This window comes from Natrix helvetica (genome assembly GCF_964273705.1).
Source record: "Natrix helvetica genome assembly, chromosome: 6".
In the NCBI taxonomy this organism is placed as follows: domain Eukaryota; kingdom Metazoa; phylum Chordata; class Lepidosauria; order Squamata; family Natricidae; genus Natrix; species Natrix helvetica.
In genome coordinates, this window is record NC_138553.1 from 77714647 (window position 1) to 77739919 (window position 25273).

Here is a 25273-nt window from a genome sequence, read left to right on the forward strand (position 1 = left end):
CATCTTTGGACAATAATGGCTCCCTCAGCTAGGAAACGGAGATGAAGACTACTACCCTGTAGCGTCAGACATGACTGAACGGAGAAATCTTGACCTTTATTTTTCTGTTTTGTTATTGTAACATCTCAGAAGCAGTTATTAAGAGATACAATTGGATGCGAGGGAAGATCCTTTGATTCAAACACTCCTTACTTCCTAAGTCCAAATGTCTGGATGAAAAGAGAAGGAGGACAGGGGGATAAAACTTTGCTCTCCTCCAAAAGCTTATTACATGTTTATAGAGGACAACGAAAAAATCAGTGCCATCATTGCAAAAGTGTTTTGGCACAGAGGATCCTACACTGATTATTATCTGCATTAACTAGTTGTCAAGAAAGAGGACGTGGGATGTCTTCAGTGGGGATCAGAGGTCCCCACGGGAGCTGTGCCATTGACGTGAAACTCTGTCACTCTCCTTAAGGACCTGCTGGCTGAGTGGCAGATTGCGTGTGAGGAAACCTGGCTGGGAGAAAAGAGACTGTAATTACACTTAATTCCTCAGATTTACTTTTCAAAGCAAACTTGACTCGTCTGCATTTCCCTAACACGAAAACGGGAATATTGTTGTCTGTCGATAGTCGCATTCCCCTCCCCCGATTTTGCAAAGTGTGATATTAAGGGAAAACGCAAGCAAGACGTCTATAACTCTGAAACTGCCATAAACAAAATATTGAATTTATCAAATATGTATATATGAATGTTCATTCGGTAAGATCTGCAAAGCAATACCAAACAAGAAGAAAGCTGATATCATTATCCGTCAATTGTCTGCATTTTTTTCAGATTTTGCAATGTGTAATATTAAAGGAAAATGAAAGCAAGACAACTATAACTTTGAAACGGTGGTAAACAAAATCTTGAATTTGTTTAAGAAAATATGAATGTTTTATTCGGAAAGATCTGCAAAACAATACAGAACAAGAGAAAGGCTGAATGAGAATGTGATCTCCTGTTTGAGCAGGAGGGTTGGACTAGAAGACCCCCAAGGTCCCTCCCAACTCTGTTATTCTGAGGTTAAATGCAATGCGTTTCTCAATGCTTAAAATTGACTTTTAAGGTGTTACCCTTGCGTTTGCAGAATTACCAGATGGAGAAAGCCTCTGGTTCCTGCTGCGGGAAATGTTTGCCAACTCGGTGCGACATACAGCTGAGGGATGGAACCATTTTGTATCTGAAGGTCAGTCGTTTCAACATCTATTTTCCAATGTATATATATTCACCCTGCCAGTGGTGGGATGCCTAATCTTTTCCTAGCGGTTCTATGAGAGAGCGCTTCATGGGCCCGCTCACACGGCATTCAAAGGCCGCCCTCAGTGCAGGGGTGGTTTTGGGCTTGTGTTACTGCTGGTTTGCTTGGGTGCGCTGCGGGCTCATGCATGCTTTGCGGGATGCGCAGTAGTAAAACAATTGCTACTGTGCATGCGCACAAGTGCCTATGGTGCCACTGATAGAACCGGTTCGGGGACATGTCCGGCTGAGTTACTACTTACTTGGCTGAACCAGTCCTAACCGGTAGAAACCCAGCTCTGCCTCGGTGTCAGCGCTGGTGAACTGAGCTGTGTTTTTTAGCTCAGCTTAGGCGCAACAATCCGTTCTGCTGCTCGAATCAGCTGAGCTAAAAAAACAAGGGACTATAGGACATGCCTGGGGGTTTGGGAAACAGTTCTGCAACATATGAGGTGGTCACAGATATCAGCATGGAGACCAGCAGAGAAAAAATGATGGAGGCGGGAGTGTCACTGCGTTAAATGTTTGCTAGCCGAACTGAACTGAATAACTGACAGTGAGAACAATTAATCAGTGGAACAGAAATTGCCTCCAGAAGTTGTGAATGCCCAAACACTGGAAGTCTTTAAGAAGATGTTGGATAGCTATTTGTCTGAAACGGTATAGGGTTTCCTGCCTAGGCAGGGGGTTGGACTAGAAGACCTCCAAGGTCCCTTCCAACTCTACTATTGTATTGTATTGTATTGTAATTACTGATGAATTACTGCGCAGGTCATAAGCTTTATCAGCAATGATTTATTGCGCATGCTTAACATGTTTATATACATCACACATTCCAGAGACTTCTTTCCTTTTGATCTTTGTCCATCTGCCAAGAAGCTGGGAGACAAACTGCTTCTTGCCAAAATGTAGCAATTAGATAGATTTGTTTTATTTTCTATTTTATTATTTTTGTATTAAAAGTTTGTTTTTTTAATTAGAACATGTTTCCGGGATTTTATTTTATTTTTCACTCCTTGAAGATATGCTGTTTGGAAAAAGCCGCGGTCTAAGCCTCATCTAGTTCAGGGTGAAAAATCTTCCCCTGACAGGGAGGGTGGGGCCAACCAAAGGTGGCATTTGCCGGTTCTCCAAACTACTCAAAATTTCTGCTACCGATTCACCTGAACCAGCCCGAACCGGCTGAACACCACCTCTGCGCCCTGTAGTTTATCTCCCTCCTCAACAATCGTGCAAAGACACTTCTCACCATGTTATGCGACTGCTCTTGGCTTAGAGGTCTTCTGAAGATTATGATCTTCTCAACAGTCTTCAGAATATTTGCTATCGATAAAAACCCTCAAGGAGGTTTCCCCTCATTTGAAACTCAAGATAAAAGGAAAATAAACTCCAGATAGTCCTTGACTTACAACCTTTGGTTTAGAGACTGTGTCGGACTTACAACGGGACTGAAAGAAGCAACTTATGATCATTTTCCACACGGCCATTGTAGCACCACCTGGTCACATGATTAAAACTTGGACACCTGGCAACTGGTTCGTATTTATGATGGTCGCAGTGTCCCGAGGTCATGTGATCCTTTTTGGGGGGGAAGCCCGATTCACTTAACAACATTGTTACTCATTACACAACTGCCGTGCTTCGCTTAACAACTGTGGCAAGGAAGGTCATAAAATGGGGCAGAACTTCACCTAACAAACAACTCACTTGACAGCAGAAAAGGGGGGCTCAATTGAAGTCATAAGTCGAAGACTAACTGTGCAGCATTTTTTTTCCGACACCACATAAACTAGTGGCTTTTTATTAGCTGTTGTACCTGGGAGTTCTTGAATTCACAAGTTATCTGCAGAACAACTGGAAGAAAGGAAGGCTGGTGTCTATCACCCTTGAAACATACCATGCTGTGTAGACCTGTGATGGTGAACCTATGGCACACCTCAGTGGTGGGTTCCGAATCTCATTCCAACTGGTACGGTTCGAACAGGCCGGCCAGCATCCACATGGATGTTTGCAGCCCATGCGCATGTGTCTTACCATCCAGCGACGCCTCCACGAGCCTCCGTGATGCTCCAGCTGCTCGGCGGAGCATTGCGCAGGCACTGTACTTGCCGTGCGCGGAAGCCCCGAAGATTTTAAAGACAGGGAAGGAACTTGGGCAGGCAGGTGTGCCCTCTGGAGCACCGTACCGGAATGGTACCTGGCACTCCGGGCAGGCTCCGGTACGCCCGTACAGGTGCATACTGCCTGCAACTCACCACTGGCACATGTGCTGGAAGTAGCACACAGAGCCGTATCTCTGGGCATGTGAGCCATTGCCCGTTGCTCTTCCAGGCTCTGGCGCACCGGCCAGCTGGTCTTCATGCACATGGCAGCACCGGAAACAGGAGGAACAGCCACTCAGTGCTCATGCGTGTGCTGGGAAGATGATGTTCTGGTTTCCGGTACACGCATGTGCACCAGTCCCCTGGTTTTTTGGTTTTTGGCGTGCATACACAGAAAAAGAACAGCTGGCCAGTGCACGTGTCCACGCCAGAAACCAGAAGAGCATCTTCCAGGCATGCACATCGGGCAACTTCTCTTCCTATTTCCCGCGCACTGAGTGCTGAAATGGTTCACCAACATTGGTCTATAGCAGTGATTCTCAACCTTCCCAATGCCGCGACCCTTTAATACAGTTCCTCATGTTGTGGTGACCCCCAACCATAAAATTGGTGTCTCGGTTCCTAAAGCCATCGAAAATTTGTGTTTTCCAATGGTCTTAGGCGACCCCTGTGAAAGGGTCGTTCGACCCCCAAGCGGGTCCCAACCCACAGGTTGAGAACCACTGGTCTAGACCTTTTCAATGTCAATTTTTGAGTCGTCCCCCCTCCCCGATATGCCAATCCTTTTTATTTGTTTATTAGTATAAAATACAAAAATGCCAAAGCAAAGAATAGGAAGAATACGGGAGGGAAAAGGGAAGAGAAAAGTGTAGAGAAGGGAAAATGGGGGGGGGGGGGGGAAGGCATTGTCTTCCAACTCCCTTTGGAAGGTAGGGTGCTGAGGAATAAGATGGTAACATCAACTCTCAACTTTTACTTTTACCTAATAGCCTAAACTATTGTGTAAACTATTAAAGCCATTTCTAAAACAACAGATCTACCGAATCAGTAAAACCCAAAATTGAAATTTTCATCCCCCCCGCTTCCAAATAGAAACAAAAGTACTTGTGTGTGTGTAATTTTTCTCCTTTGACCAAAGCAGTCAATTTATCCATCTCTCCTAGCTCCATCTGCTTCTGTAACCATTCGTCCATTGTGGGGATTGAAGCCTCCTTCCATTTCCGTGCATAAAATAGTCAACTTATATAACAAATATTTGCTGTTTCCTGAACTTCACACAGAACAGCGTTTCCACAGCCTCTTCCCCTGAGAGGCCTGCCTCAAACGGAAAAAAAAAACTAAATTTCCTCTTGAGATCCTCCAGAGAGAGCACCTAGTATTTTCTTTTCCTAGACAAATATGTAGAAGAAATTGAAAAACAGGGTTATTTTTCCACTTTTGTGCAAAGGAGAGCGCAACCTAGAGAGACAGAAGGAATACTGTCTTTCCCCAAAAATTAGACAGGGTCTTATTTTCTTTTGAAACACCCCCCCCTCCCCACGAAATAAGCGCTTGGCCTTATTTTCGAGGAAGTCTTATTATTTTTGAAGTGCAGGAGGCCCCTTAACCTCGGTCCATGGCATGCAGATCAGTGGTGGGTTCTGGGTGGTTTGGCCCGGTACAGCCGTACCAGTAGTAGTAGGGAGCAGCGGTCACCGTACCGGTACAGTGGCTCATTTGGCCCACCCGCCTGCCCGCGTTCCATAGCTGATTTTAAGGCAACCGGGCCAATTGCGCACACACACACAGCCTGCGGCGCCTGCGCTACCTATGATGAGCAGCTGGGTGTCACAGGGCTGGTGGAATGCGCATGCATGCACAGCAATTGTTGGGCACGTGCACAGCGCACTTCCGGTGTGTGCACGAAAGGATCACGAGCAGCGTACCGGTAGCGAAGGTAACAGCAACCCACCCCTGTTGCAAATCAGCTGATCCAGAGAGGGCCGGAAATTCTGTCTCTGTTTCCGGCACACTCTTGCCGGCCCTAGCGTCGCTGGGCCTGCTGCTCTTTTTGCGGCCGCCACTAAGAGAAGGAACGCGGTAGCTAGGATTTGTGGGAATGGCCCAGGGGTGGGTTCCTGCCAGTTCTAACCTCTTCTATAGAAGAGGTTCCACAAATCTACAGAGCCGTTTAGAACCGGTTCCAGCTCCCTCCCCCCGTCCATCCGCACATCATCAAGATGAAGAGCGAGAGAGGGAATTCTGGGAGTTGAAGTCCACAAGTCTTAAAGCTGTCAAGTTTGAACACCCCTAGGGTTTTTTCTAAAGGGTTAGGGGTGCAAGGGTCTTGTAACTTGACAGCTTTAAGACTTGCACACTTCAGTGCCAGAGTTCCTGAGCCAACATGACTGGAGGAGGAATTCTGGGAGTTGAAGTCCACAAGTCTTAAAGCTGTCAAGTCTGAACACCCCTGGGGTTTTGTTTTCTAAAGGATTAGGGGTGCAAGGCTCTTGTAACTTGACAGCTTTAAGACTTGCATGCTTCAATGCCAGAGTTCCTGAGCCAACATTTTGGTTGCTAAGCAAGAACGTTGTTAAGTGAGTTCCACCACATTTTACAAGTTGGCCATGCCCACCCAGTCACATGGCTGGCAAGCCACTCTCATCTGGTCACATGGATGGCAAGCCACTCCCACCCAGTCACATGGCCGGCAAGCCACTCCCACAAAGCAGGCCATACCTACAGAAGAGGTTCTAAAAAAATTTGAAACCCACCACTGGGGTGGCCTCTGCGAGGCTGTTCCGCATGGATAGCAGGGGCATGTGGGGCATGCTTCTCCTTTCCCCATTCAGGAAATAGTAGGGACCGACTGTGCATGCATTTAAATATTTTAGGGGAGGGCTTATTTTGGGGGGAGGGCTTACTTTAGCGCATGCGCTCAAAAGATCTTATTTTTGTGGAAACAGGAGCAGTAGTCCTTCATATTCATGTCAACTGCGGCCCTTTAGAGAAAGGCGTTGGAGGAGATAAATGTATTGATGGACCAGATCATAAAAAGAAGGCACACTTTCCCGATAATAGAAAAATGTAGATTGTTTTTTTTTAAAAAACCCACTTTCTTCTATTTTATGAGGGCATCCGGCCACAGAATATGTGACCTCATCAACCTCTTTTGCGATGGCCGCAGCTGGAATCTTGTGAAATGACTAAAATGTACGAGAGATGCTGATGTTTTCACACTCTACTTTATGGTGCAATAATTCACTTTTCTGGAGATTTCGGCTCCTCTTTTAAATTTTATTTTATTTTACCGTGCGGGAAAAGAGGATTCTGAAATGGGGGGGGAAAATTCTCTGCTCTAAACCGTCAGGCATGGCGCAGATAGTTGACCTAGAAGTGAAGGCCGTGGGAAGGAAGCATTTTCAAGAGACTCCGATTTAATTAGCTGGCTCTTAAATCTGCCTGGGAACTTTTATAGATTTCAAGATTATGCTTTTTACCCCTGACTGGCGTTCAAGATTCTTTCCAGCAATCCACTTTGTTCTCGCTCTTTTGTGCGTGCCATCTGTAGGGGCTGGACAGCATCGCTCAAACGCCAAGGAAACTAAAACTTTGAACGCTACGTAAGATCAACAACAGGCTTGATAAGAGAAAACAAGCTGAAAAGCAGAACAAGGTGGTGCAATATTAATATAGGGAATGGAGCTTCTTGATGGAGTTCTATTTCTCCTGACACATTAAGTCCACCGTCTGGGAGAGCCACTTGATCTTCTGCTGCCCTTAAATTCTCAGATAGTGCTCCTGCTGGTAGGGCTTGATCCAGGGGTGAAATTCAGCAGGTTCTGACAGGTTCTGGAGAATCAGTAGCGGAAATTTTGAGCAGTTCGGAGAACTGGCAAATACCACCTCTGGCTGGCCCCATTTTGCAGCATCCTTCCCCTGGAGTGGAATGGTAGTGGAGATTTTACCGTATCCTTCCCCTGGAGTGGGGAGGGAATGGAGATTTTACAATATCCTTCCCCTGGAGTGGGGAGGGAATGGAGATTTTACAGTATCCTTCCCCTGGAGTGGGGAGGGAATGGAGATTTTGCTGTATCCTTCCCCTGGAGTGGGGAGGGAATGGAGATTTTGCAGTATATTTTCCATGGAGTGTGGTGGGAATGGAGATTTTGCAGGATGTTTCCCCTGGAGTGGCTCTGTGTTGGAGGCAGAGAGGGGGCCAGAGCTGTATGCCAGTTATCAGCTGCCTTCAGAGTCGGAGATCAGTGGGGCAGACGAACAGCTGGAGCCTGTTCCCAGTGTGCACACGTGCAGAGTTGCCAGGCAAAAAGAACAGCTAAGAAACAAGGGCTGACTTGGGAGTAAAGCCACAGGTGGACGGTGAATGGCCCCTCCCATAGGGAATAAAAAAGGAGCAAAAGGGGAGTGGAGTTTGCAGGAAACAATTAGTTCATTCCTGCATTCTTGCCAAGTATTGCGGCATCTGAAAGATATCAGCCTGGCCACTCTCCATGCTTGATAAAGGTCGGTAATTGTGAAATCTGATGAAAAACCATTGGCCTGGACTTTGCTGGAGAGGAAATCACTGTAAATTAAATAAAAGGGGTTTTATAGGGATGAGGGCTCATCTTCGTGCTGCTGGGGAAGCCTAAGTCAGAACTATCTGTTCCACAAACCCACCAAGTGAGTAACCGTTTCAACTTTGTGCAAATTTGTCGGCTGAGCTTTTCCATGGTGCCTTTGGTCTATTACAATCTCACTGTAACAAACAAACAAACGAGTGCTTCTTTTACAGCCGAATGAAACAGTCCAAGATGGGTGCGACAATCATTTTTGCAAGGTGAATCGCAAAGGAGATTTTATTTGGGAGAGGAAGATCACCGGGTGCCCTCCATTTGATTCCAAGAAATGCTTAGCTGAAGGGGTGAGTATAGAATCCACCTCTTCTTGGACGTTTTTTAAAATGGTATTTGTTGTAGCAATGTGTTCAATTTGTGCTTTATGGAGCATCATAAGCGAAAGAGTCCCTAAGATGCTTTTTCAGGAGGCAGCTGGACTTCCTTGTTTTTTTTCTTTTGAAGACGTTTCGCTTGTCATCCCAGAAGCTTCTTCAGCTCTGACAGGAGGGTGGGGAATGGAAGGATTGATATTCCTTGCAGACAGCTGGTCATTTGCATCCTTTTAGAGGGTCGTTGAGGCCACCTGAGCAGTGCAAATGGTTCCTGTAGTCTGCAATTTTCCCCCGGGAAATCCATTCCTACTCCCAAACTACTCAAAGGAGGGATTTCAAAGAATCTCTACAGTCTTCTAGCTATGCAATTTGGGATGAACACCCTTTGAGTAGCCCCATGTCTATTTGTCTTAAATGATGTGTGGCTGTCTTCTTCTCTAGGGTAAAGTGAAAAAAGTTGGCAACACCTGCTGTGAAACATGTAAGTACCAAAACTTGCTTCCTCTCCTACAAGATTGCCACATATTTATGAACAGGTGTGCGGCTGCAATATGAAAAGAGAAGTGTGAAAATAATGTTACTGGATCATGTCTGTGGGGCCCTAGCCACAAGGATGCCAGAAGGACAAAATGCCTGTGGCAATGGCATAACGCAAGCTTTCCCCTTTTGAAATTAAGAGCATTGCCTACAAATACGTAAGGAATAGTGTTTGCATCTAATACGTAAGGAATAGTGTTTGCATCTAATATGTAAGGAATAGTGTTTGCATCTAATACGTAAGGAATAGTGTTTGCATCTAATGCGTAAGGAATAGTGTTTGCATCTAATCCGTAAGGAATAGTGTTTGCATCTAATACGTAAGGAATAGTGTTTGCATCTAATACGTAAGGAATAGTGTTTGCATCTAATACGTAAGGAATAGTGTTTGCATCTAATGTGTAAGGAATAGTGTTTGCATCTAATACGTAAGGAATAGTGTTTGCATCTAATACGTAAGGAATAGTGTTTGCATCTAATACGTAAGGAATAATGTTTGTATGGCCCCCTGGAGTCAGGAACGACTAGCACATTGGTGCAAGGGGAACCTTTACTTCTACCTTTCAATAAAAGCTTGAGTTGCCAAATGGTATGGTAGATAATTACGGAATTTGTTTAGCACTGAGAACCATCCCTTGTGACAAGGTCAACATGTCAGGCAGCTCATCGCCCTCTGCTCTGCCTCCCTCGTCCCTCCTTTTGTGGAGTTCATCTGTCAATAAATAAAAGATGGTCTGTCCAGGAGGCATCCCAACCTTGGCCCAGTAATTGCTGTAACCAAAGCCAAGTCAACTCCAAGATAATTCTCGTGGTTGCTTATCCAGATATTATCGCATTCCAGCTCACTTCAAGCCTTTAAGCCTTGAACCGTGCTCTCTGATTAATTTAATTAACAAGGCTTTTTAATCTTGCCTGCGAGAATTAAAGTATGGAGATGCTTAAGGAAAGATAGAATAGAATAGAATAGAATAGAATAGAATAGAATGACAGATTTGGAAGGGACCTTGGAGATCTTCTAGTCCAACCCCCTGCTCAGGCAGGAAACCCTACACCACTTCAGACAAATAGTTGTTCAATCTCTTCTTAAAAACTTCCAGTGTTCACAACTTCAGGAGGCAAAGTTGTTCCACTGATTAATTGTTCTCACTGTCAGGAAATTTCCTCCTTGGTTCTAAGTTGCTTCTCTCCTTGATTAGTTTCCACCCATTGCTTCTTGTCCTACCCTCGGATGCTTTGGAGAATAGCATGACTCCCCCTTCTTTGTGGCAGCCCCTGAGATATTGGAAGACTGCTATCATGTCTCCCCTGGTCCTTTTTTTCATCAAAGTAGATGAAAAGAATTTGAAAGAATTGTCACTGGTTACACAGAATCTGATCTGCTCATATATTTGTAAATGAGGTTCCATGTGATCCAGGAAAAGAGGGGAATGGGAGAATTAAGAGAAATGTTTACAGCTGCACACGTTGCTAATCCATCATTTCCTATCTCATTTTCTGAGTGTCGTGAAGGGCCTTTCATCCATTGTACTTGTACTTGTTCTTACCTGATTATTATTATTATTTGTTCCATTTGGTTTCTTTGACAAGCCTGTTCAGCCCCTGCATTTGGGTTTCTGAGCCGGGCTTGGACAATTTATTTACTTATTTATTTTTATGAAAACAAAATTATTTTAAACACTTAAAACAGACCAACAAAGACAAACCCATAACTTAAAACAACACAGGAACTAAATGTTCCATCTTACAGCAGTTACATATCGATGAATCTTTACAGTTATTGTTTCCCCTCCTATACATTTCAATTTTACATTTGTGGTCATCTTGTTTCTTACTCCTTTCTGCGTACAATTCCTTAATTATTAATATTTAGCCATTTGCATCAGACTATTATATTACCTATATTGTATTGTATATACTTTTCTTACGTTAATATATCTTAACTTATCTTTCCTACCCCCTATCTTATCTCTATATCCTAATTGTTCTGCTATACCTTAATTTTACATTTCCCAATTTCTTATTTCTTGTTTCTATCGTCTAGGCATTTGTACCATTTTTCCCAAAGTAAATAATATTCTGACTCTTCCTTTCCTTGTATTTCCTTCATCAAATTGTCCTTCTCCAGGGCTTGGATATTTTAAACATATTGTTCAACTCCTCACTTTTGCCTGTTTCTGTTCTTGTTTGAACAAATCGTTTCATTTAATTCCCGTATTGCAGCCTTGGGAGTCTTCCCACCTGGTCTCCATTATATCTCCACTTATCAGTAATTCGGTGGTAGTTTCCATATTCTAATCTTTAGCGTGCCCAAGAGAGCTTTGAACTTTATAACCAGTATTGGATTTTAATTTTTCGTTGAAAAGTCTCATTTCAACAAAGCTTCCACTTTCTGCAGTTCGAAACATGCGGGTTTTTTAAAAATCTGAACTCCTTCCAATCCTTCTATATGATTTGGTTCAGCACTATCGTAGCCAAGCCTGCCTTACTATGGCCAAAGGCATTTTTACTAGTCTTTGATTGAAACAACCCATGTTCTGTCATCAGGCCATCATCTCAAGCCATGATTCCAAAACATGTACCTCCCAGTTATCAGGGTTCCGACCATTTGTAGATTCCTAACTGGTTTACTACTGCTAGTAAAGCGTGCGGGTGGAAGGGGGCAGAGCCTCCTGCCGCTGCTACTACCAGTTTGCCCAAACCTGGCCAAACAGGGAACAACCCACCTATGGTTCTGACCGATGCTCTAATTAAATCATGAGCCTCGAGCCAAGTTTCAAAATAAATCCAGTTATTTATTAGGAGCTTCATGTTGGCACGTTTCCAAGTGAAGCCAGCTCTGACCCCATGTAATTTATGCCCTGGCTTTGACCCTGTTCCCCCCCCCCCCAAGGTGTGTCATCTGTCACATTCTCCAACGAAGCAATTTTGCGGGTTGTAGAGATCACTCCCTTCCGGCCACTGTGGGTAACCACAGTGATGGCCTTGAGAGAGGGATGGCTGGAATGTGCTTTTGTTTTGACTGAAGTGCTCCCTTGCTGTAGCCACAAAATTTGTATTCCCATCCCCCTTCCCTAGGGCAACTCAAGAGTAGGCCAGGGATGCTTTGCAAGTTGACACCAGTGACATGTTGTAGCCAGTTTAGCCTCATACTTAGAATATAGAATAATGGGATTGGAAGGTATCATCAATCTTCTTGGATGGCTGTCCAATTTCTTCTTGAAAAATCCAGTGATGAAGCATCCCCAATAGCAAGCCATTCCACTATTTGTTCTCACTGTTAAGAATTTTCTCCTTAGTTCTAAGTTGGATCTCTCCTTGATGATCAATCCATCCATCCCTCAGAATAGAGCTGAAATGGACCTTGGAAGTCTTCTAGTCCGACCCCCTGTTCAAGCAGGAAACTCTATGCCATTTCAGACAAAGTTCTGTCCAATCTCTTCTTAAAAACCTCCAGTGATGAAGCATCCACAATTTCTGGAGGCAAGCTTTATACACTGGTTAATTGTCCTCACTGTTAAGAAGTTTCTCCTGAATTCCAGGTTGCTTCTGTTCTTGCTTAGTTTTCATCCATTTTTTTTCTTGTCCTGTCCTCGGGTGCTTTGAAGAATAAGTCAACCTCTCCTCTTTGTAGCAACCGCTCAAATACTGGAACACTGCTAATCCTTCTTTTCTCTAAACTAGCCAAACCCAAATCCTGCAAGGTGAAGAACAGATCTTCACCTGTTACTTTTAGTCCTGCCCTCGGGTGCTTTGGAGAATGAGTCAACTCTTCTTCTGTTTGATAGCCCATCAAGTCCTGGAAGAGTGCTATCTTGTCACCCCTAGTCCTCCTCTTCGTTAACTCTATGACAGCCCTTCAAGTACTGATATCGGAAGTGACAGTCAAACAGCACTTGTGAACAGACAGGCTGGACTAGGCTGGGGTTGGGGAGGAAGAATAGTATGCAAAATCAGTTGCTTAAAGAGGCTTGCTTCTAAAAAGGCAAAAAAATGCTGGTCTGGTTTGTTTTGATTGCCACTTACAAAACACCCTGATGAAAAGAGATGGGTTTAAATTGGAGTCCTAGTGGACAACCATTTAAATATGAGCCAGCCGTGTGCAGCAGCTGCCAAAAAAGCCAACACAGTTCTAGGCTGCATAAACAGAGGGATAGAATCAAGATCACGTGAAGTTTATAATGCCTTGGTAAGGCCACACTTAGAATACTGCATCCAGTTTTGGTCGCCACGATGTAGAAAAGATGTGGAGACTCTAGGAAGAGTGCAGAGAAGAGCAACAAAGATGATTAGGGGACTGGAGGCTAAGACATATGAAGAACGGTTGCAGGAACTGGGTATGTCTAGTTTAATGAAAAGAAGGACTAGGGGAGACATGATAGCAGTCTTCCAATATCTCAGGGGATGCCACAAAGAAGAGGGAGTCAAGCTATTCTCCAAGGCACCTGAGGCACCTGAAGAAGCAATGGGTGGAAACTAACAAAGGAGAGAAGCAACTTAGAACTAAGGAGGAATTTCCTGACCATGAGAACAATTAATCAGTGGAACAGCTTGCCTCCAGAAGTTGTGAATGCCCCAACACTCTTTAAGAAGATGTTGGATAGCCATTTGCCTGAAACAGTAGAGGGTTTCCTGCCTAGGCAGGGGGTTGGACTAGAAGACCTCCAAGGTCCCTTCCAACTCTGCTATTGTATTGTATTGTAAATATCGAAAGTAAATATTTGTGTGGAGGTGAGATTCTTTTTCCTGGATGCCCTTCAAGAAGACAGCAACTGAAAGGAATGAGGTGAGTTGCAGGGTGCATCTCTTTCTAATAACAAAAGCTGTTTATCAGCTCAAAGGCAGACCAATAAGGTGTCATGGCTGAAGGAAGAACATAATAACATCTTTTCCTCTGTGTATGAGCAATTTTTAAAAGTTTAAAGGTGATGCATTAGTCCAGGGGTCTCCAACCCCCTGGCTGAAGCCCACTACCGGGCCAGGGCCTATTTTCAAGCAGGCCCCTGCTTGCGTGGCCCGGTTCCAGTGGTGAGATTCAGCCAGTTCGCACTGATTCAAGCGAACCGATTGATAAATTATTCACCACCCCGCTATCAAAGTGGATCCTGGGCCCTGCGCTGCAATGAAAAAACGGGCAAGGGAGAAAGGCACTTTACCTCTTTCTTCTCCTCCTCCTCCTCCCCTTGTGGCAACCACTCTGTTACCCATTTCTCCATTGCAGCGCAGGGCCCAGGATCCACTTTGAAACCTGGGGTGGGTGGTTGGGTGGGTAATTTAACAACCGATTCACCCAGGGTCAGGTTGGCTGTCATGGGAGGCCTAGTCCTGGTTCTTCAATTGAATCCCACCACTGACCAGTTGCCAGCCCACTGCATTTGCTAAAGCTAATGTCATCCTCGTAATTCTTAAAGGAGTCGTGACGATATTGAAAAGCTGTAAGCCGATTGCTGCTGACCGATAATCCACCCGCTTGTGAATTTCGCACAACTAATATTTCCCCTTGCGTTTTAGGTGTCGAGCCAGAATGCAGGCTGAGCACAGGCAGGCTAGAATTTGTGAAAGTAGACAACTGTGTGAACGAAAACCAGCTGAATCTCCATTACTGCGAGGTAAGGAGCCTACGAGAGCAAAGGAGAGGGTTTTTTTGTTTTGTTTTCCGTACTGCAAAGAGCTTGTGTCTAATTGCACAGAGCAGTAAATTATGGCTCAGATCAGGGGTGGCATTCACTTACCTTCCCTGCCAATTCGCGAGTGTGAGTGCACATGCTCTCTCTCACACTTCGCTCACACGCGCCTAAATGGGATGCTGTGGAGTCGGGGCGAGTGAGTGCCCCCCCCCCGCGATTCCTGCTACCGGTTTGGATGAACCAGTCCGAACCGGTAGAATACCAACCGTTAAATCTGGTTCAGGTTAATGCTAAAACAGTAGAAAGTCCTCAACGTACGATCGAAACTGAGCCCAAGACGATTGAGTTTTGCCAGATTTTATGACATTTTTTGCCGGCCGTTGTTAACCGAATGACTGCAGTTGTTAAGTTAGTAAGGCGGTTGTTAAGTGAGTTGGACTTCCTCATTGACAGTCGGTTGTCAAAGGGGATCGCATAACCCTGGGACACTGCAACTGTCATAAATACCTGCCAGTTATCAAACTTCTGGATTTTGATTGCCTGACCACGGGGATGCATCAACAGTTATAAATGTGAAAAATGGTCATAAGTCTTCTGACCTAGGCTTCCCAAAAGCATGAAGCCAACTCCTCATCCCAATAAAACCCCTTTTATTCAGTGTAAAGTGAATTCCTCTCTAGCAAAGTCCTGGCAACTCTCTTTCAAGAGATTTCACAACTACCGACCTTTATCAGGCTTGGAGAGCTGCCAGGCCGATATCTTCTAAACTCCACGCTGTAGCAGACAATACTTGGCAAGAAATCAGGAACAGATCTTCACCCTAATGAATTGAACTAATTGTCTCCTGCAAACTCCACTCCCCTTTCGCTCCTCTTTTATTCCCTATGGGAGGGGCCATTCACCATCTACTTGTTGCTTTACTCCCGAGTTGACCCTTGTTCCTTAGCTGTTCCCTTCTCCTGGCAGCTCTGTGCATGAACACATTGGGAACAGGCTCCAGCTGTTCTTCTGCCCCACTGATCTCTGACTCTGAAGGCAGCTGATAACTGTTCAGACAGTCCTGTCCCTATCTCTGCCTCCGACACAGAGCCCTCATCAGAGCCTTCCCCAGACTCCAGGACTGGCCCAGGTTCCTCCCCAACCTCAACAGTGTCTGAGTCGGCCACCAGCTCTGCTGGCCACTGGCGGGCCACAACAATGTCACTTTTTTCAGTGCTGTTGTAATTTTGGCCAGTCACTAAATGAACTGTTGTAAGTCAAAGACTACCTGTATGAAATCCTACAATTGGTCAGTCCAACCAGCCAATTTTTTTGTAGCAGATTAATAAATTAAGTCATGGATGATTATGAATGTCTGGAAGGAGGGAAGGGGATGTAGTTAGAAAATGATTGTTAATAGGCTGTTTGATCACCAGTTACCTCTGTGTTGAGTGGTAGGACATCATCCATCATCTTCCCTGAAATATACCATTTGATAAATCACTACTTCTCTTGTTTTTACCCCCGTTTGATTCCTTCTCTATTCTTTGCCTGCTTTGTAATAATGTGCCAGTTGACACAGCCTATATGCATTTGTGTAGGCACTCCTCGACTTATGCAGCCTGTACCATGAGGGTTGTAAGTTGATGCACTCACAATGTGGACATCACGTGGCCCACCTGATTTTTACAGACTTTTTTTTTTTTTGCTGCAGTCATTAAATAAACTCATTGCAGCATTTGTACCAAAACCCAGAAATAAGTGTTGGCTTTTTGCAAAAATGTCATATATCATAATCAGTAGTAAAAATTTTTGAATCCCACCACTGTAAGTGATCAATTGTAAGCCAAGGACCACTTGTGTAGAAAAACTCCCCCCCCCCCAAACAGCAATATTTTACATGCAAAGCCTTCTCCTCCTTTCTCCTCCTCCTCCTCCTCCTCCCCTTTCTCTTTCCTCCTATTTCTCCTCCTCCTCCTCCTCCTCCTCCTCCTCCTCCTCCTTCTCCTCCTCCTCCTCTTCCTTTTCTTCCTCCTCCTCCTCCTCCTCCTCCTCCTCCTCCTCTTCTTCTCGTCTCCTCCTCCTCCTCCTCCTCCTCCTCCTCCTCCTCCTCCTCCTTCTTCTTCTCGTCTCCTCCTCCTCCTCCTCCTCCTCCTCCTCTTCCTCCTCCTCCTCCTCCTCCTCCTCCTCCTCCTCCTCCTCCTCCTCTTCTTCTTCTTCTTCTTCTTCTTCTTCTTCTTCTTCTTCTTCCTTTCCTCCTCCTCCTCCTTCCCAATCCCCCTCCCCTCCCTCCTCCCTCCTCCTCCTCTTTCCTCCTCCTCCTCCTCCTCTTCTGCTTCCTGCTGCTGCTGCTTCTTCTTCTTCTTCTTCTTCTTCTTCTTCTTCTTCTTCTTTTCTTCTTCTTCTTCTTCTTCTTCTTCTTCTCTTCTTCTTCTTCTCATCCTTCCTCTGCCTCCTCCTTCCTCCTCCTCCTCCTTAGCTCTGCCACCCTATTCCTTCCATCAGCTTGGCACAGTCTGTCCACATCTCAATTTTCACATCCTTCCAGCAGTTTACACAGTGAAATTGGGATTTTAAGTTCCAACCCTTTGGCCTTTTCTCTTTCAGGGCAAGTGTACAAGCAAAGCCATTTACAACATAACCCTGAACCACATTGAAGACATCTGCACCTGCTGCTCAGCTACCGCAACCGATGCCATGCACGTCCCCTTGCGTTGCGCCAACGGCTCTCTGGTTCATCACCAAGTGTTTAATGCCAGAGAGTGTGAATGTCTCTCACGGAAATGCCAACCGTAAATCCCCCAATAGAGAGGGGATGCATGTCAAGCTTTTTCTCCAGATGCCAGAACATGTACAATCTGACTATAGTTTTTTTGGGGGGTGGGGGGATTGAGAGGATTTTGATACTGGTCTAATCAAAGCCATGTAAGCAGCCAAGGAAGAAACTGCATGTTTTGGATGTTTCACTTTGGATTGTTCCAGGGGTGCCATGTTTTGAAAAAGCCCAAAGAATTCAAATCATTTGGAGTCGTGCTGAGGATGGATGTTCCCATCAAAGGACTTCTATCCATGCGATGAACTGATACAAGGTTTTCAGCATATAGTTATTTTTTTTCCCATTTCAGTAGTTACTTTTAGGATGAATGTCTAACTCTGGCTCACCTTTCGAATCAGAGTTATTCGGCTTCTGTTACAAGCTTCAATAAAACATTGGATTAAAAGCTGAGTCTCTCAAAAGCTTCCCCCCCCCCTAAAAAAAAGGCTTACAGTGTGAGCCCATTGGATTTTCCTATCTGAATTCTGACTAGGGAGTTGCGAATCAGGGATGAATAATAGGGCAGTTTGCAGAAGGAGATGAGGCAAATATCTGATTCATTTGCTAAACACAAAATAGGAGGAAGAGAAAGAGGAGGAAGAGACAAGGAAGAAGATGAGCAGGAAGTGGAGGAGAAGGAAGAGGAGCAGGAAGAAGGTGGAGGAGGAAGAGGAGGAAAAAGGAGGAAGAGATGAGGAGGAAGAGAGGAAGAGGGAGGAGGAAGAAGAGGAACAGATGAGGAGAAGGGGGAGGAGGAGGAAGAAGAGGAGAAGGTGGAGGAGAAGGAAAAGATGAGGAGGAGGAGGAGGAGGAGGAGGAGGAGGAGGAGGAGGAGGAGGAGGAGGAAAAAAGGAGGAGGAGGGAGGAAGAGACGATGGAAGAGGAAGAAGAAAAGAACAGGAGGAGGAGGAGGAAGAGGAGAAGGAGAGGAGAAGTTGGAGGAGGAAGAGGAGAAGAGGAGGAAGAAGAAGGGAGGGAGGAAGAGGAGAAGGAAGAGGAGGAAGAAGAAGAGGAACAGATGAGGAGAAGGGGAGGAGGGAGGAGGAAGAGGAGGAAGAAGAAGAGGAGAAAGAGAAGAAGGAGGAGGAGGAGGAGGAAGAGGAGGAGGAGGAAAAAGGAGGAGGAGGATGAGGAAAAAGGAGAAGGAGGAGGAGGAAGAGAAGATGGAAGAGGAAGAAGAAAAGAAGAGGAGGAGAAGGAAGAGGAGAAGGAGAGGAGAAGATGGAGGAGGAAGAGGAAGAAAAAGGGGAAGTGATGAGGAGGAGGAGGGAGAGAGTAGGAGGAAGAGGAGAAGGAAGAGGAAGTCGTAAAGTCACCAATCTTGGATAATCCTGACCTATAGGACACCATCTGCTTGCCCTGTTCATCCTGGTAGCAACTTCCACCTTTGTGCTCCTCCTAGGTCAGGGCACAGCCCAAATTGCATGCTCTTCAGTGGGTAGCCAAGGCGGGGGTTTTCCCACTGTACATTTGACGTCTAAAATTTTATTTCATTGGGCTGCTGGCATTTTCCAAACTTAATCTCATTTTGGTTTTATGACCGTCAATGCCAGTTTAATTTCTATTTGCTTTTAATCGATGCTAGTTGTTTGTCCCAATGACTTGTTTGTGAATAATGAATTGCTGTGATTTATTTGTCGCAAGCAGCCTGGAATGGTTGGATGCTCGGATATTTGGCATCCATTTTTACTACATGAGCACATTTGTGGGTGGAAAATGTCTAGGTTTACTCTCAGTGGGAGTTTCAATCCAAGGGGGAAGGGAGCGAACAGGCTCTGCATATTGGATTCATATGTAGGCAAATTTTCTGTCTAATCTTTTCGGCAGGAGTTGTCCACAACCATGTTGCTTTTAATCCATTTCAGTGACAGTTTCCATCCAGTTGTGTCTGGACTGTTTCCCTCTGATGTAGACCAAAGATACCTGGGCTGCAAAACTACCCACAGCCACTAGAAGGTAGCAAAGAGATCTCCAAACCATGAATCCACTGCTGCCACCTAGTGTTTATTGTTTGCCAGTGCTAAATCACTAAAAAGAAGGAAACAAAAACGTTAGAGATTACGTATTCCTTATTAGCTAAAGGGAAAAAATTAAATACGTAACATGTTTCCTATTCTTGAGTGACAGCTTTTTTTATTTTTTCATGAAGAAAGAAAGAAAGAAGGAAGGAAAGAAAGAAAAAAAGGAGGAAGGAAGGAAGGAAGGAAGGAAGGAAGGAAGGAAGGAAGGAAGGAAGGAAGGAAGGAAATCTACCAGAATCTGGAAATATGTATTTTAATATTTATTTACTTCATTGGGTTTAGAGGCTGCTATGACTTCTGAATACACTGATGGCTCAGTGGCTAAGATGCTGAGCTTTTCGATCAGAAAGGTCGGCAGTTCGAATCCCTAGCGCCACGTAATGGAGTGAGCTCCCGTTACTTGTCCCAGCTTCTGCCAACCTAGCAGTTCGAAAGCATGTAAAAATGCAAGTAGAAAAATAGGAACCACCTTTGGTGGGAAGGTAACAGCATTCCGTGCGCCTTCAGTGTTTAGTCATGCCGGCCACATGACCACGGACACGTCTTCGGACAGTGCTGCCTCTTCGGCTTTGAAACAGAGATGAGCACCGCCCCCTAGAGTCAGGAACGACTAGCACATATGTGCAAGAGGAACCTTTACCTTTACCTTACCAGCATCTTGAATCACACCCTGAAGCAAGGTGGCAACCAATGGAGCTTGTGAAGGCAAGGCCATTATGCTTTGCCACTGCTTTGGGGGACCAATTGAAACTTCTGAAGGGTCTTTTGAGGGCAGCCCCACATGCAGGGCGAAAGCTGTGAGGTGACTAGGACAGGAGGTGATTGCAAAGCATCTCACCCTATTCAGAAAAGGATGCAACTACCACACAAAATGTCCCAAAGGCAGTGGTGGGATTCAATTAATTTAACAAATTATTTTTTGATAAATAAAACAATAAAACAGTAAAACAGTAAAACAGTAAAACAGTAAAACAGTAAAACAGTAAAACAGTAAAACAGTAAAACAGTAAAACAGTAAAACAGTAAAACCACAAAACCGCAAAACCACAAAATCGCAAAACAATAAAACAAACAAAACAATAAAACAAACAAAACAATAAAACAAACAAAACAATAAAACAAACAATAAAACAAACAATAAAACAAACAATAAAACAAACAATAAAACAAAAAACAATAAAACAATAAATTGAAATGAAAAGAAATGATAAAATAAAATAATAAAACAAAATAAAAAATAAAATAAAATAATAAAATAAAATAAACGCAACACAACACAAAACAAAACAGCTGTGCAAAGACTTCTTGGCCACAACTATCTTCTCCTTTTGAGCAGGAGTTACGAGTCCAAAAAGATTCTCCGATTACATAAAAACGTTTGAATGAGAAGATGCAACCCTTGCCTCCCTCACTTAATCCATGGATCTAGCAGCCCTTAAAATCAACAGCCATACAATCTTGGTAGGATTAAGCCAGGAACAGTGTCTCTCCATCTCCAAACCCATGGAAGGCAGCCCATCCCCTTACAAAAACAACATAAGTCATGTGTGACATGGCGAAAATAAAGGGGCGTACATTTTTTAAAAATTAAATGTTTTCTGGATTGCCGAAGGGAACCAAATAAACGATGGTCAGCCTACGGAGGCAAGAGTGGAATTTCTCCGGAGTATTGCAGGTTCATTTCCCACGGGCCGGTTAACTTCGGTGCCGGGTTCAAGGCTCAACAAGAGCTGATCGCTGCGCTTTGATTAGACCGTTGATTACAAGATAATCCTGTGAATATTTCATGATGAAGTGAGAGCATGCAAGCAGGGTGGTAACTGGAGTAAACCGAGGCGTCGTCTTATAAAAGGCCATCTCTCTCTCTCTCTCCTCTATCGCTAAATAGCAGTGTCCAGTGTTGGGACTAAACGGTGGCTGTCATTGCCCAGATAAGACGATGGGATTTGTCATCTAATCCTCATTGGCAGAAGCTGTCGCTCGCTTTGGAGGAGTAGGGGCAGGGTGGGGGGAAGAGAAAGCAGACTTCTTGTCCTGGATTTTTCTTTTCACCATCTCCACCTCCTCCTCCTCCTCCAGCAAGTGGCTTTACGGTGGTCTCCAACCAGTAGCCGGTACCCTGGCTGGATATGCCTCGGGTCACCCCAGAGCTATTCGGATGCTGCCTCGGGTGGCCATAATTGAAACAGGAGAGCCGGCCAAGGAGCTTTGGAGGGCCCTTCCTTTGCCAGGTGACACCTGCTGGGGCTGCCCACTCATGCCCAGGAAGTGGAGGACCCAGAGACCAAGTTCATGTAGGCAGCCCAGCGGTGTCCTCTTAACCTGGGAGCAATTTGGTCACTTCAGGTCCTCACTGGAGCTATGGAAACTGAAGCCTACGGTAAGATTATCCCCGGCTTTGCTGCTGATTGATGGTCCGTGGTGATGGTGATGGTGATGGTGGGGGGTTCGGCTTTCGCTCGCTTAGCTCTGGGGAAGGTCTCCCTGCTTTGCTTCTGAAGTTTCTGGTACGTTTGACGGGCACCTTAATTGGTTTGGGAATGCAAGCTAATCCATCCAATTAGGTGGCTTAGTGGGTGGCGCCAATTAACCTTTCCTGATTGATTTCCTCAACTCCAGCCACATGTTTATAGATTGCCCTTCTTTGCGGGAGTCGGGATACTCAGTGGGATTTCCCCCCCCACACGCTCCCACCTCCCCCGTGGGCTCTTCTATCTAGTTCTACCGAGTTTATAGAACAGACCAGAGATGCTGAAACAACAGAAGTTGCAAAGGAAACAGAAAAATAAAAAGTGCAAAAACTGATAGGTCGATCAAACTTTCTTTTTTACTACCGATTTGAAAAAAACAAACATCTGCCAGTGGGCAGATGCCACTGAATAAGACCTTCAGTCTTAATCTCAGCTGGAGTTGGTGCTTCTGGAAACAGTTTTAAAATAAAGGAACACCTCTCCCCCCCCCCCATCACCGTTTCCATAGTGTTTGGTCTCTTTTGTATTTAATGCTGGCTGATGTTAGTTTAGAAAGCGGAGGTGATGACCTGTCAGAAAAGAATTAGAATCTATGAAGTTTGCTGCAATGCTTGATGATCGAAGAGGCCTTTCCCGTCGGGCTCGCAATTAATCTGGGTTCCAAACGGATTTAAATTATGTGCTCAAGTCATTACGGACGTGTGCATATGTGCAGCGTCTTCTCATAGCTGAAAGGACGTTATCATAATTGTTAAAAGAAAAAAGGAAATAGAAGAAATGGACATTAAAAAAAAGCCAACAATTAACCAAAACAGCAAATAAGAAAACTTAGAATCGTCAACAAGAACCCAAAACAGATGGGAACAATGTACTGCCTTCCCTGATACCATCAATCAGAATAGAACGGGAAGGGACCTTGGAGGTCTTCTAGTCCAACCCCCTGCTCAAGCAGGAGACCCCATACCTTTCCAGACACCCACCTGTCTGTAGGCCCTAAATATACTGGGTTAGAACAAGTAAAGTATCATTAATCTCTTTGTCAACCTGCCTCCATTCTTATTTCTGGCTGTAGGGTTGGTCTCTGGAGCCAGGATAAGTAAGTATTCCTGAACCAAAGTGGAGCAAGCCCTTTGTCCAATTTCCAAATATTGTGTAGTAATGCTATACTTTGAGGGTTGTTGTGATGGAATGTGCACCTGCAGGACCAATGAAAAAAGCTTTTGACAACACAGAGCCTTCCCAGAAAGAACTCCAGATGAAGAGACTGCACAGCTCCCAGCTGAATGGGGAAGGGAGGAAGAGTTTGAGGGTAGCCACACACGCCCTTAAAATTCCACAGGATGGATTTAGTAAGTCAGAAGCTTATAGTTTAGTCAGGCAAGATTCTGTCGATTAGGTGCAAGCAAATAAAGGATTGGACCCGATTTCACTGTCTCATCTCTGGGCTTCAACCTGATAGTTGTTTTTTTTCCTCCCATCCTCTTCCTTTACTTCAAAAATGGCACTGGAACAGTTACTGAGGTCTGGGTGCAACACTGAGTGTGCAAGGTTGCTATGGTAACACTTCCTACCATAGTGAGGGTGTATGGCTTCAACTGATCAGTGTCCCAGGTTGGGATGAGTCAGAAGGGGTCCTTAGTGCAATATTAATCATGCAAGGGAAGAGAAAATCAAGTAAGACTTAAACCAATGTTTGTACATAAGTAGAACACCTACGGAATTAAACCAGTCTGTTGCAAGTTTGCTCCACCAAGGATTAGCATTAATCATTGAAGCTCCCTCAGCATTCAGACAGGAATTTTATTGTGGCCTGCCAGTGGCCAGGGGAGGAACCTGGGCCAGTCCTGGAGTCTGGGGAAGGCTCTGATGAGGGCTCTGCATCAGAAGCAGAGATGGGGGCCAGGGCCATCCGACAGTTATCAGCTGCCTTCAGAGTCAGACATCAGTGAGGCAGATGAACAGCTGGAGCCTGTTCCCAGTGTGCGCATACGCAGAGTGGCCAGACGAAGGGAACAGCTAAAGAACAGGGGTCGACTTGGGAGTAAGGCCACAGGTGGACAATGAATGGCCCCTCCCAGAGGAAATAAAAGAGGAGTGAAAGTGGAGTGGAGTTTGCAGGAGACAATTAGTTCTCTTAATTGGTTTGTGACTTTCCGAGACTCCTTGCCAAATTTTGCAGATATCAACCTGTCAGCTCTCCAAGCCAGAGAAGGTCTGTGACTGTAAATCCTCCCTCGAGAGACTTTGCTGGATGTGAATGAGCAGAATTCACAGTCAATTAATAAAAGATTTTTTTGTTGTTGGGACAAGGAGTTTGGTGCATGCTCTTGGGAAGCCTCGGTCAGAACAGCTGTCTCTGAAGGAAGAGTAAATAATGAGAGCCATCTCCATCCCAATTCTTACATGTTAGAGAAAACAATGCTGACCTGAGTTTCCTGGAGTCTTCGGACTGAAGCAGAGGTGGGTTTCTACCGGTTCGGCCCGGTTCAGCCGAGTAGGTAATAACTTGTTTGGACACGTGCACAGAACAATCTTCATTGAAAAAATGTACTCCCCCCCCCTTTTAAAAAAATGTTGTTGCCATGCACAGACCTTTTTCGGTACAAATGCACACACATTTTTTCGGGTGCAAACCTGTAGTAATGCTACACACTCCTGGACTGAAGGAAGGACACTTCATCACTGCTTGGAAAATGGCATCTGGCGATTGAAAATAACTGTGGACACCGAGCTATGATACTATCAAGTACCATCTCCTTTTTTTCACAAGGCTAAAGTTTCCAATTAACCATATGAACCCAGCAGAGACCTTCTTTACTCATTAAACAGATGATCTTCTAGGAGAAGAAGGAGGGGGTGGAGCAGTTGGCTCCTATGTTACAGAGAAGCTCAGATACAGTATGTCATCACTCCGTTTAGCTGTTCTGGGAACATTTTCTGTTGATGTTGCCTTGATATCCTGGTGCAAGACTCTACACAGCGCCGTGGAGGTTAAGGCTGCAGTTCAGGAGGAAAGTGCTGGATTGTGCGGTTGTTGTTCAGATGCTAAATTGACCTCATGGACCACAGCACACCACCAGTGTCTCCTGGAGCTGTCCAAATTCTTTTCATTGCATCGATGACTCTACCTAACCATCTCCTCCTCTACCATCTCCTTCTCTTCCAACTTTCCCAACATCTCGGTCTTCACCAAAGAGTCTCTTTCTTCTCGTTCTTTCTTCTCATTAGATGGCCAAAGTATTGGAGCATCAGCTTCGGGATCTGTCCTTCCAAAGAACAGTCAGGGATGTAGATGGGTGTTAACCTCACACACTGGAGAGATTCCTCCTTGTGAACATCACAGTGAAGGATTCCTATCCTCCAATTTCATCAAAGGGGCTGTCCCTAAACTTGATCTGGACACTCTTCCAGCAGTATCCTCATCCCTATTGTAATTGTCTCTATCCACTTTGCGGCTGGTTTTCTTCTGTTTCCTTCCACCTTTCCTAGTCTTACAGCCTTCCCAAAATGTGTCTGAAGTTAGGATAA

General features: G+C 44.9%; 1 protein-coding gene across 2 annotated transcripts in view; it reads left to right on the forward strand.

Moving 5' to 3' along the window:
* VWF (von Willebrand factor) overlaps positions 1–17659 on the forward strand; it is a 173055-nt gene extending 155396 nt beyond the window's left edge. For both annotated transcript variants that reach the window (XM_081957932.1, XM_081957933.1), the window contains 5 exons: positions 1118–1216; positions 8143–8271; positions 8740–8779; positions 14344–14441; positions 17046–17659. In XM_081957932.1, coding sequence (XP_081814058.1) covers positions 1118–1216; positions 8143–8271; positions 8740–8779; positions 14344–14441; positions 17046–17234 — 555 coding nt within the window. In that variant the 3' untranslated portion in view covers positions 17235–17659. The remainder of the gene's footprint in view (positions 1–1117; positions 1217–8142; positions 8272–8739; positions 8780–14343; positions 14442–17045) is intronic.
* Positions 17660–25273: the final 7614 nt, after the last annotated feature.